At 36.6% G+C, this 12,548-nt stretch overlaps 1 protein-coding gene across 1 annotated transcript in view; it reads left to right on the top strand.

Annotated features, from left to right (window-relative positions):
• Window positions 1-1,586: 1,586 nt before the first annotated feature.
• Window positions 1,587-12,548, top strand: part of LOC128652162 (interleukin-1 receptor type 2) — a 90,029-nt gene continuing 79,067 nt past the window's right edge. The window contains exons 1-3 of the mRNA XM_053705105.1: window positions 1,587-1,758; window positions 8,845-8,916; window positions 9,636-9,695. Of these exons, the coding sequence (XP_053561080.1) occupies window positions 1,737-1,758; window positions 8,845-8,916; window positions 9,636-9,695 (154 nt within the window). The 5' untranslated portion in view covers window positions 1,587-1,736. The remainder of the gene's footprint in view (window positions 1,759-8,844; window positions 8,917-9,635; window positions 9,696-12,548) is intronic.

The raw sequence follows: 12,548 nt of genomic DNA, 5'->3' as shown, positions 1-12,548 counted from the left end.
GTGCTGCCACATAGTGCTCTTGCAAATGGATAATATTTTTGCAAAGCAAAATGTAGCCACCAATCAGCAAGCGCTACCCAGCTACTGAACCAAAAATGGGCCAGCTCCTAAGCATACATTCCTGCTTTTTCAAATAAAGATACCAAGAGAATGAAATATGTTTTTGTTTACTAGGAGTAAATTAGAAAGTTGCGTAAGATTGCTTCTCTATCTGAATCCAGAAAGAATTCAAGTTCCTTTAATTATTGCTTCAGGACTTGGAGCTGTTCTCCTTCCTGGTGTATAAGGAACTGCATCAGGTGATTCCCCCGTGTATTCATGGACTTCAAAGTAACATTCCCATTGTACAAGGAAGAAAAAACCCTTCCTCATTTACTTTTGTTAATACTGTTATTAATTACTATAGAGCATACTAAGGTAGGCTCAGGAACATGGGGGTGGTCCAAATTACGAGTGGAGCGCAAAATTGCGCTTAACGCAAGAGTTATATTTCTGCTCCACTCGTAATACCAGAACATGCAATTGTGCGCTGGGATTTAAAGTGAGGTACAATGCTGGTGCACGGTGTATAATTAAACACACGTTTGAAACAGCTGTAGCTTTTATTAGAAGCATTGTTGCTAATACATACAGTATATATTACAAAAATAATTCTATTCAAAACTGAAATGCATCCATGTGGATTCCAGTTTTGGCTGGAATGTCCCTTTAATATATTTAAAAGAAAAACTGTTATAAAAAAATCTGTATTCATACACAGAGCAAAAAGCTCCTCTGATTTGAATATTAAAGTTTAAACAGAGCTCTCTATCGCCCCCTCTGATATAAGTTGGGTATTATCCTCTGTAATGTAAAGGGCATGTTGTAACATAGGATTCTGTAAGTATTAAAGCCTGTTTGATGTCTGCTAGGGACCGTTATTAATCTGCTGATAAAGTAGCAGTGTCCCATCCCCCCAGATTGTAATATTAATGTCAGATATTTATGTGATCTGTCACAACTGGCAGGTGATGAGTTAAAGGGATGTGAAACCCCAAATTTAATAGAGAATATATATTGTAAAGTTTCCTATTGAGTTGTATTATCACATTTGCTTTATTCTCTTGGTACTAATGATAAAAAGCAGGTATGTAGGCCCTGGAGCCTGCACGTGTCTGGTGCACGATATAGCAGCAATTATAGCTTTCCAAGAGAACTTGATGACAGCTGTGTTTGCTGCTACGAAGTGCTATAAACACATGCACACCTACCTAGATATGCTCTTCAATAAAGAATACCATGAGAAGAAATTAAATTTGATGATGATGATAATAATAACAGAAGTGTACTGGAAATTTGTATGTCTGAGTATAATGAACGATTTTGGTTCTCATGTCCCTTTAAATGAAATAAATACATTTCTCACTATTTGACAGTATTGGCAAATAAACTCTCCTACTGTTCTTAAATAGACGGAGCTTTTCCTCTTCCGATCCTTTTACTGCTGACTACTGGATCTGCTATAAACACTAAAGCTTAAACTAACTGCTCAGTGAGTATTTTATTTGATATTTTAGGAAAACCCTACAGAACGTTTAGCCAGTTGCACATTCCTTTTTGCATCGTCATAAACAGCTGGCTAGAATGAAAGCAAAACTGCAAACAGCTTCCCTGTGATATTATTCACATGCTACTATAAATATTCCAGTTTCTGCTTAACCACAAGCTGACAGCTGAGAGTTGCTACAGGTCACACAATGTCAAGTTCCTTGATTCCAGGTAAGCTAACTCACATGACAAGAAGAATATACTTATAATATATATATATATATATATATCCACATAATAAAGCAGGCACTCTCCGTTTTAATCTAATCGTTTAATGGTAAACGTTTTCGGGGTCTCCCCCGTCCTGGTCTGAGGACGGGGGAGACCCCGAAAACGTTTACCATTAAACGATTAGATTAAAACGGAGAGTGCCTGCTTTATTATGTGGATATTTGTTTGCTTGCAAGTGCACCCCGGCAGCTGAATATATAAAAAAAAGTGTGCTGGTTCCCTGCTTCTGGTGGTATATATATATATATATATATATATATATATATTATATATGTGTGAGTGTGTAAATGTATATATATATATATATTTACACACAGACACATATATATATATATATATATATATATATATATATATATACACACACATATATATATATATATGTGTGTGTGTATATATATATATATATATATATATATATATACACACACACACATATATATTACACACACATATATATATATATATATATACAGTATATATATATATATATTTACACACACACACATATATATATATATATATATATACACACACACACATATATATATATATAAATATATATATATATACACACACACACATATATATTACACACACACATATATATATGTGTGTGTGTGTAAATATATATCTATATATATATATGTGTGTGTGTGTGTGTAAATATATATATATATATATGTGTGTGTGTAAATATATATATATGTGTATATATATATATATATATATATATATATATATATATATATATATATAAATTCATTAAAATTATGGGGTGAGATAAAAAACTGAAATTAAAATCCTCTGTCTCAAAATTAAATCAATGTAAATATTTGAATAGGAAATTAGCACATCTAGGCAAGATCTCCCGCTTGCTTTTCCCAGAAATACCACATATACAATGTTACCAATGCACAAGAGAATTCTGGGTAAGATATGCAAATTAGATATGCAAATTCTCAGTTTTTTTTGCTTCAAAATACTGTTTTAAAACAGCTATCCTTTTAACAGGATTATTGAAGCAAACCAGAAATCACTCACTAGACAGCCTGTTTCGTTCTTTTTGGAACTCATCAGTAGGAGATAGATTTCTGGTTGTTGCATTGATAAAGCTATTTTCAAGGTTAAACCAAAATTCCTTAAAATTATGGGGGGAGATAAAAAACTGAAAATAAAATCCTCCATGTCTCAAAATTAAATCAATGTAAATATTTGCTTGTACTTTCTCACGGGGGTCTGTGAGCAGCAGGGTGTAGTTGTATGGAACACTATACTACTCTATCCAAACATATATGCTGATTCACATGCTATCTTTACTAACATAGCATGGTTATTGCTGTAACGTTACAGACACTGCATTTATTTATGTGTGTTATAAACTTACATATAAGATGTATCCCTGATAATCTAGCATCTTTAATTAGTTTATTATTTTGCTGCTAAGGCATGCATATGAGGGTACCTTGGTTTTCCTGACCGGTCAGGTTTTTTCTATATTGTCCATTATAGACGTATTTTTCTACAATCTTGCACAATATTTTTCTACAATTGCTTGTTTGGCTTTCGCACCTAGATTTCTATTGATGCAGTGTGTTTTTGAATTGAATTGCTGTACCAATAAATTGACATTACATTTAACTTAAAGGGACACTGTACCCAAATTTTTTCTTTCGTGATTCAGATAGAGCATGAAATTTTAAGTAACTTTCTAATTTACTCCTATTATCAAATTTTCTTCATTCTCTAGGTATCTTTATTTGAAATGTACAAATGTAAGTTTAGATGCCGGCCCATTTTTGGTGAACAACCTGGGTTGTCCTTGCTGATTGGTGGATAATTTCATCCACCAATAAAAAAGTGCTGTCCAGAGTACTGAAACCAAAAAAGCTTAGATGCCTTCTTTTTCAAAAAAAGATAGCAAGAGAATGAAGAAAAATTGATAGGAGCAAATTAGAAAGTTGCTTAAAATTGCATGCTCTTTCTGAATTACAAAAGAAAAAATTTGGGTTCAGTGTCCCTTTAAGGGCTGTGTATTACTTGTGACAAAAGAGTGCTGAATTCCCTGTCTTTTTTTAAACAAAATATTTATTTGTTTCTTTCTTGCTGATTTATTTTCTTGTTTTATATATATATACACACACACACACACACACATTTCAGTGAGGTGCTCTGTCCCATGAGAGATACTTAAAATGTTCCTTAGTAACTTTACATTTCACACTGAAACCCCATACAGAAAAAGACTGTTAAGCCATCATAGACACAGGTTAAATGAGTTTACACATAAGCTTCTTGTGTAAATTATTCTATTGCATGTTTGACTAGTTGGAAATCATAAAAATAAAGGACATTTTATTATGACCTATAAAACATGGCTGTTAAAATAAAATTAAAAATACTTGCTGCTTTGAGTGAGATTTGAACCAGTGAATTGCAAAACAACAGAAAGGTGCTCTATTGCCCACTTTATTTGGACAAACATTCTGTAATTTACAGTTTTATAATGATGTCACATAGAGAGATAAATGGTCCATTTTAGACACAGGTGAAGTATGTTCATAAATTAGCAATCTAGGGCCTAGATTTGGAGTTTGGCGGTAGAAGGGCTGTTAACGCTCCGCGGGCTTTTTTCTGGCCGCACCATAAAATTAACTCTGGTATCGAGAGTTCAAAAAAATGCTGCGTTAGGCTCCAAAAAAGGAGCGTAGAGCATTTTTACCGCAAATGCAACTCTCGATACCAGAGTTGCTTACGGACGCGGCCAGCCTCAAAAACGTGCTCGTGCACGATTCTCCCATAGGAAACAATGGGGCTGTTTGAGCTGAAAAAAAACCTAACACCTGCAAAAAAGCAGCGTTCAGCTCCTAACGCAGCCCCATTGTTTCCTATGCGTAAACACTTCCTACGTCTGCACCTAACACCCTAACATGTACCCCGAGTCTAAACACCCCTAACCTTACACTTATTAACCCCTAATCTGTCGCCCCCGCTATCGCTGACCCCTGCATATTATTATTAACCCCTAATCTGCCGCTCCGTACACCGCCGCAACCTACGTTATCCCTATGTACCCCTAATCTGCTGCCCCTAACACCGCCGACCCCTGTATTATATTTATTAACCCCTAATCTGCCCCCCTCAACGTTGCCGACACCTGCCTACACTTATTAACCCCTAATCTGCCGAGCGGACCTGAGCGCTACTATAATAAAGTAATTAACCCCTAATCCGCCTCACTAACCCTATCATAAATAGTATTAACCCCTAATCTGCCCTCCCTAGCATCGCCGACACCTAACTTCAATTATTAACCCCTAATCTGCCGACCGGACCTCACCGCTATTCTAATAAATGTATTAACCCCTAAAGCTAAGTCTAACACTAACACCCCCCTAAGTTAAATATAATTTAAATCTAACGAAATTAATTAACTCTTATTAAATAACTTATTCCTATTTAAAGCTAAATACTTACCTGTAAAATAAATCCTAATATAGCTACAATATAAATTATAATTACATTGTAGCTATTTTAGGATTTATATTTATTTTACAGGCAACTTTGTAATTATTTTAACCAGGTACAATAGCTATTAAATAGTTAAGAACTATTTAATAGTTACCTAGTTAAAATAATAACAAATTTACCTGTAAAATAAATCCTAACCTAAGTTATAATTAAACCTAACACTACCCTATCAATACATAAATTAAATAAACTACCTACAATTACCTACAATTAACCTAACACTACACTATCAATAAATAAATTAAATACAATTGCTACAAATAACTACAATTACATAAACTAACTAAAGTACAAAAAATAAAAAAGAACTAAGTTACAAAAAATAAAAAAATATTTACAAACATAAGAAAAATATTACAACAATTTTAAACTAATTACACCTACTCTAAGCCCCCTAATAAAATAACAAAGACCCCCAAAATAAAAAATTCCCTACCCTATTCTAAATTAATAAATGTAAAAGCTCTTTTACCTTACCAGCCCTGAACAGGGCCCTTTGCGGGGCATGCCCCAAGAAAATCAGCTCTTTTGCCTGTAAAAAAAAACATACAATACCCCCCCCAACATTACAACCCACCACCCACATACCCCTAATCTAACCCAAACCCCCCTTAAATAAACCTAACACTAAGCCCCTGAAGATCTTCCTACCTTGTCTTCACCTCAACAGGTATCACCGATCCGTCCTGGCATCCGGTGCTGAAGAGGTCCAGAAGAGGCTCCAAAGTCTTCCTCCTATCCGGCAAGAAGAGGACATCCGGACCGGCAAACATCTTCTCCAAGCGGCATCTTCGATCTTCTTCCATCCGGTGCGGAGCGGGTCCATCTTGAAGCAGCCGACGCGGATCCATCCTCTTCTTCCGTTGTCTCCCGACGAATGACGGTTCCTTTAAGGGACGTCATCCAAGATGGCGTCCCTCGAATTCCGATTGGCTGATAGGATTCTATCAGCCAATCGGAATTAAGGTAGGAATATTCTGATTGGCTGATGGAATCAGCCAATCAGAATCAAGTTCAATCCGATTGGCTGATCCAATCAGCCAATCAGATTGAGCTCGCATTCTATTGGCTGATCGGAAAAGCCAATAGAATGCGAGCTCAATCTGATTGGCTGATTGGATCAGCCAATAGGATTGAACTTGAGTCTGATTGGCTGATTCCATCAGCCAATCAGAATATTCCTACCTTAATTCCGATTGGCTGATAGAATCCTATCAGCCAATCGGAATTCGAGGGACGCCATCTTGGATGACGTCCCTTAAAGGAACCGTCATTCGTCGGGAGACAACGGAAGAAGAGGATGGATCCGCATCGGCTGCTTCAAGATGGACCCGCTCCGCACCGGATGGAAGAAGATCGAAGATGCCGCTTGGAGAAGATGTTTGCCGGTCCGGATGTCCTCTTCTTGCCGGATAGGAGGAAGACTTTGGAGCCTCTTCTGGACCTCTTCAGCACCGGATGCCAGGACGGATCAGTGATACCTGGATGGTGAAGACAAGGTAGGAAGATCTTCAGGGGCTTAGTGTTAGGTTTATTTAAGGGGGGTTTGGGTTAGATTAGGGGTATGTGGGTGGTGGGTTGTAATGTTGGGGGGGGGTATTGTATGTTTTTTTTTACAGGCAAAAGAGCTGATTTTCTTGGGGCATGCCCCGCAAAGGGCCCTGTTCAGGGCTGGTAAGGTAAAAGAGCTTTTACATTTATTAATTTAGAATAGGGTAGGGAATTTTTTATTTTGGGGGTCTTTGTTATTTTATTAGGGGGCTTAGAGTAGGTGTAATTAGTTTAAAATTGTTGTAATATTTTTCTAATGTTGGTAAATATTTTTTTATTTTTTGTAACTTAGTTCTTTTTTATTTTTTGTACTTTAGTTAGTTTATGTAATTGTAGTTATTTGTAGCAATTGTATTTAATTTATTTATTGATAGTGTAGTGTTAGGTTAATTGTAGGTAATTGTAGGTAGTTTATTTAATTAATGTATTGATAGGGTAGTGTTAGGTTTAATTATAACTTAGGTTAGGATTTATTTTACATGTAAATTTGTTATTATTTTAACTAGGTAACTATTAAATAGTTCTTAACTATTTAATAGCTATTGTACCTGGTTAAAATAATTACAAAGTTGCCTGTAAAATAAATATTAATCCTAAAATAGCTACAATGTAATTATAATTTATATTGTAGCTATATTAGGGTTTATTTTACAGGTAAGTATTTAGCTTTAAATAGAAATAATTTATTTAATAAGAGTTAATTAATTTCGTTAGATTTAAATTATATTTAAGTTAGGGGGGTGTTAGTGTTAGGGTTAGACTTAGCTTTAGGGGTTAATCCATTTATTATAGTAGCGGTGAGCTCCGGTTGTCAGATTAGGGGTTAATAATTGAAGGTAGGTGTCGGCGATGTTAGGGAGGGCAGATTAGGGGTTAATACTATTTATGATAGGGTTAGTGAGGCGGATTAGGGGTTAATAACTTTATTATAGTAGCGCTCAGGTCCGCTCGGCAGATTAGGGGTTAATAAGTGTAGGCAGGTGTCGGCGACGTTGAAGGGGGCAGATTAGGGGTTAATAAATATAATATAGGGGTCGGCGGTGTTAGGGGCAGCAGATTAGGGGTACATAAGGATAACGTAGGTGGCGGCGCTTTGCGGTCGGCAGATTAGGGGTTAATTATTGTAAGTAGCTGGCGGCGACGTTGTGGGGGGCAGGTTAGGGGTTAATAAATATAATACAGGGGTCGGCGGGGTTAGGGGCAGCAGATTAGGGGTACATAAGTATAACGTAGGTGGCGGTCGGCAGATTAGGGGTTAAAAAATTTTAATCGAGTGGCGGCGATGTGGGGGGACCTCGGTTTAGGGGTACATAGGTAGTTTATGGGTGTTAGTGTACTTTAGGGTACAGTAGTTAAGAGCTTTATGAACCGGCGTTAGCCCAGAAAGCTCTTAACTCCTGCTTTTTTCAGGCGGCTGGAGTTTTGTCGTTAGAGCTCTAACGCTCACTTCAGAAATGACTCAAAATACCGGCGTTAGAAAGATCCCATTGAAAAGATAGGATACGCAATTGACGTAAGGGGATCTGCGGTATGGAAAAGTCGCGGCTGAAAAGTGAGCGTTAGACCCTTTAATCACTGACTCCAAATACCGGTGGTAGCCTAAAACCAGCGTTAGGAGCCTCTAACGCTGGTTTTCACGGCTAACGCCAAACTCTAAATCTAGCCGTAGGTAAATAAGCCTCTGCAGATATTTGTTTGTGCATCAATCATTAGCACAAAAATTAAAAAGTGTAAATGAATTCACTTTTATTTGTCTTATCTACCATCTGAGATGATTTATAACATTAGAGCGCCTGAGTAGGACACAGCCAGTGATTAGTAGCTACATGTGTATACTGCTCCTAATTGAGCAGCAGCCGTGTCCTGTACAGGAGCTACAATAAGGTGTGGCTTCAGAACAGGACTTTAGCAATGTGTTTAACCTCTTTGTGATGTTTGTTTTAGATCAGGGAGCGCTAAGTGTCCTGTACCTGGTCCTGACGCTCATGTTTTACAGTTGTTTTGGTGAAACAGAAGGTAAGAAGTCAGTAACGTGTTACCAGAAATACAAAGACTCTTATCTTTATGAGTAAAACATGCATTTATCATGTTATCATGTATCACAGGAATTAACTGTAGATTTATTTAGACTTTTTTAAAGAGACATTGAAATGCAAAGATAAAATTGTCTAGTTTGTTACAGAATGTCATTTTACAGTAGTTTCCCTCTCTAACTGGTTAAGCACATTGCTAAAGCCCCGCAGCTAATGAGCCAATCAGGTTGTTCACATATTGCTATGAATCACTTGTTTTGTCATATGCAGGAGCTGACATTTCTTGCAGTTCCCAAGTGGGACTTTGCAGGCTGAGGTCTAGATGATGATTATTTATCCTTGCTGACTCTGTAGAATTCTCTTTGTGGTCTTCATTTTGGCAAAATTATATCAATTTAATTATTTTGGAGTCTTCCCAAGCAATACAATGTATGAATATATTAAATGAATTGTAAGCTACGTGGCACTGTCTGTCTATAGCTATATGTGCCTATCTATTTAAGTTAGACAGCTCCCTCTAGTGTTTAAGCTAAGCTACAACATAGACTTGTTTGAATGCCTAATTACATACTTTGTGATAACACAACTTGTCATATATAAGAAAAGTTGTTACAAAGTGGCAGTGTGGAGACCCCTACTAATTATTGAGTTCAGGTGCCCTACAGTATTTATTCATATAATAAATTAATTATTTTATTACAGTTTCAAGAAAATCACCAACTATTATTTTCCCAAAGAACTCCACAATCCCTGTCCAAGGAGGTAAGGACTGATTTTTACAATAACTTTATCAGAAAATATTACAAAATTAATTATTTAACAAATGTCTGACAAGGTACATTAATATTTATATTATCCAAAGACACTAGCTATCAATAGAAATTCAAAATAGAATAAAAATGTTTATTCTATTTAGAATTTACACAAAAATGTTTTTAGTCATTTCTAGCCCTTAGTCATGTCAAATCATAAAATATATATAAAACCTTTAAATTGCAAACATATAACACACAACACACACACACACATATATAAATATATACACATACACACACATTATATATATATATATATATATATATATATATATATATATATACACACACACACATATATATACACATACACACACATTATATATATATATACACATACACACACATTTTATATATATATATATATATATATATATATATACATATATACATATATATATACACACACACACACACATATATATATATATACACACACACACACACACACACACACATATATATATATATACATACACACAACCCCAATGCTGAAAAAGTTGGGCGAGTATGGAAAATGCAAAAAAAAAAGAAAAAAGAAAAAAAAGAGTCATTTAAAAATTCAATTCACCCTGTACTATATTGAAGACAAATAATTAACATCTGGACCTAATGAACAGAGGGCCCTGGTGCAAACTTTTTTTTGCCACACCCCAAAAGAAAAAAGCAACTCAAAGTCATAGTACATTGAATATATATATATTAAAAAAAAAAGTTTGCTGTAAGCATTCCTGTACTGAGATATTTACTTTCTGACAGAGCTTATATCTTTTGTGCTGATTTGAGTCCTGGTGAATGTGCAACCCAAGGAGAGAGGAGTAGTGGGGATATTTGCAGAAAGTTCTATCACTATTTATTTATTGCCACTTTATATATCCTCATTTTTCTGCAGGGAAGTACTTTTGCAACACATGGAAAAACGTCCTGCTGAAAAAGTAAAGTATGACACAATTCCATACATGAAAACCTTTCCAGCAGGACATTTTTCCATGCGTTGTAAAAGTTCTTCACTGCAAATAATGAGGATATATAAAGTGGCAATAAATTATATTGCGCCAGATTCTCTATAGTCTATATTCCTTCACTAGAGTGGAGTGCCAGCCCTATAACAACCCTTAACAAGAGCAGTGGGAAAGAAAGGCAACCTATAAATGGCAAGAAATCAGAGAATAATCCATTTTTATCTCTTACATAAAAAGGAAATTCAAGGGGGGCGGAGCGAACGGCCGACTAAGATGGCCGCAACTCACTAAGGCTCTTCATGCAAGCCGAGTGATGCATGTTTTTCCTAGGACCTATTCAGCCTATGTGTAAAGACCGATGGCACCATTAAGTTACTGAAAGCACATGGATCACGGCGGTACCTTATTTGTTGGCATTGACATAACTGAGCGGAGTATCTGCTGATGGAGTGGAGACGGGGCCTAACGGCAGTGTCGCAATTGTGGAAAAGCAAATACAAATATTTATCCAGCAGCAAAACCACAGGTCAGAGCTTCAAGGAGTAACTACCAAACTCCCCAACATAAGTGAACAAAAAAAGAGGTAGAAGCTCTCCAGAATGCCAAAGATTCAATACTTTATTAGAATCATGTGCAGAGTCAAACAGCCACGACGTTTCGGGGTACTAGGCCCCTTAATCATGTGGTAAGTGATTATACAGGTACACCTGTTTAAATAGCTTCACTGGGATTTTAACCCTTACAATCTTATAAAGCACATAGTTTATATGCATTAGCACCATCTACTGGTCAAGATCAGGTAGAAACAAGTACAAAAATTAAAAACAAACAGCTATGAAGCCTCTAAAAATAGATCCCATACAAAACCAAATTGTAAAAAAATTCCACATAACTTATACTAGATTTATTAAACAAATGTTCTAGCAAATATATTTACAAACAAATGATGCATTAAAGAGATATCAAACACAAGAGAGCAACATTAAACTAATAAAAGACAGCCCAATCAATTTCCCTATTTAACCCCTTCGGCTCCAGGGTATCCAAATGAAAGATCCAAAAAGTCTCACGTTGTTTAAGAAGGGTATCTCTATTACCCCCTCTTCTAGGAACCTTAATCTGTTCGATAACCTGGAACCGGAGTTGGCTAACATGATGACCTGCTGCTAAAAAATGATAAGCAACCGGAGCTGTTAATGTCTTACACCTAATGTTGCTCTTGTGTTCTGTTACGCGATCACGTATCCTTCTTGAGGACTCGCCAATATAGGCCTTCCCACATGGGCATTATTTTATTGCTGGGAGCATCATTTTATTGCAGGGGTGCTGGGGGCATCATTTTATTGCAGGGGGGCTGGGGGCATCATTTATGGCTGGGGCCATCATTTTATTGTAGGGGGCTAGAGGAATCATTTATTGCTGGGGGGCTGGGGCATCATTTATTACAGGGAGGCTGGGGGCATCATTTATTGCAGGGGGGCTGGGGACATATACTGTGCATATATAAACATGTATTGTGTGTGCAGACCTTATGTAATGAGGTGCTTAAGTGGCGTGCTGATATATACTGTGCATATATAAACATGTATTGCTTGTGCCCTTCTTGAATTCTCTCACCCGGGACCTGTGGTTTCTAGTTATGCCTCTGGTTACTAGTCTTTCATATAGCGGCAGGTGAGCCTGGTGAAGTCAGAGTGGAGGGCTTTTCTGGTAGCACTGCAGGCCGGACCAATGTTACTCCTCTCTATGGGGATAACACATTGCACAATCTCTTGGTGCGGTGGGAAGTGGCGGGAAAACTAAGTTGGGTCGGGTAGGCCGGTCAGTAAAACTCACTG

Source organism: Bombina bombina, chromosome 3 (assembly GCF_027579735.1).
Source record: "Bombina bombina isolate aBomBom1 chromosome 3, aBomBom1.pri, whole genome shotgun sequence".
NCBI lineage: Eukaryota > Metazoa > Chordata > Amphibia > Anura > Bombinatoridae > Bombina > Bombina bombina.
Note: the sequence above shows the minus strand (reverse complement) of the source record. Positions and strands in the feature narration are given on the sequence as shown.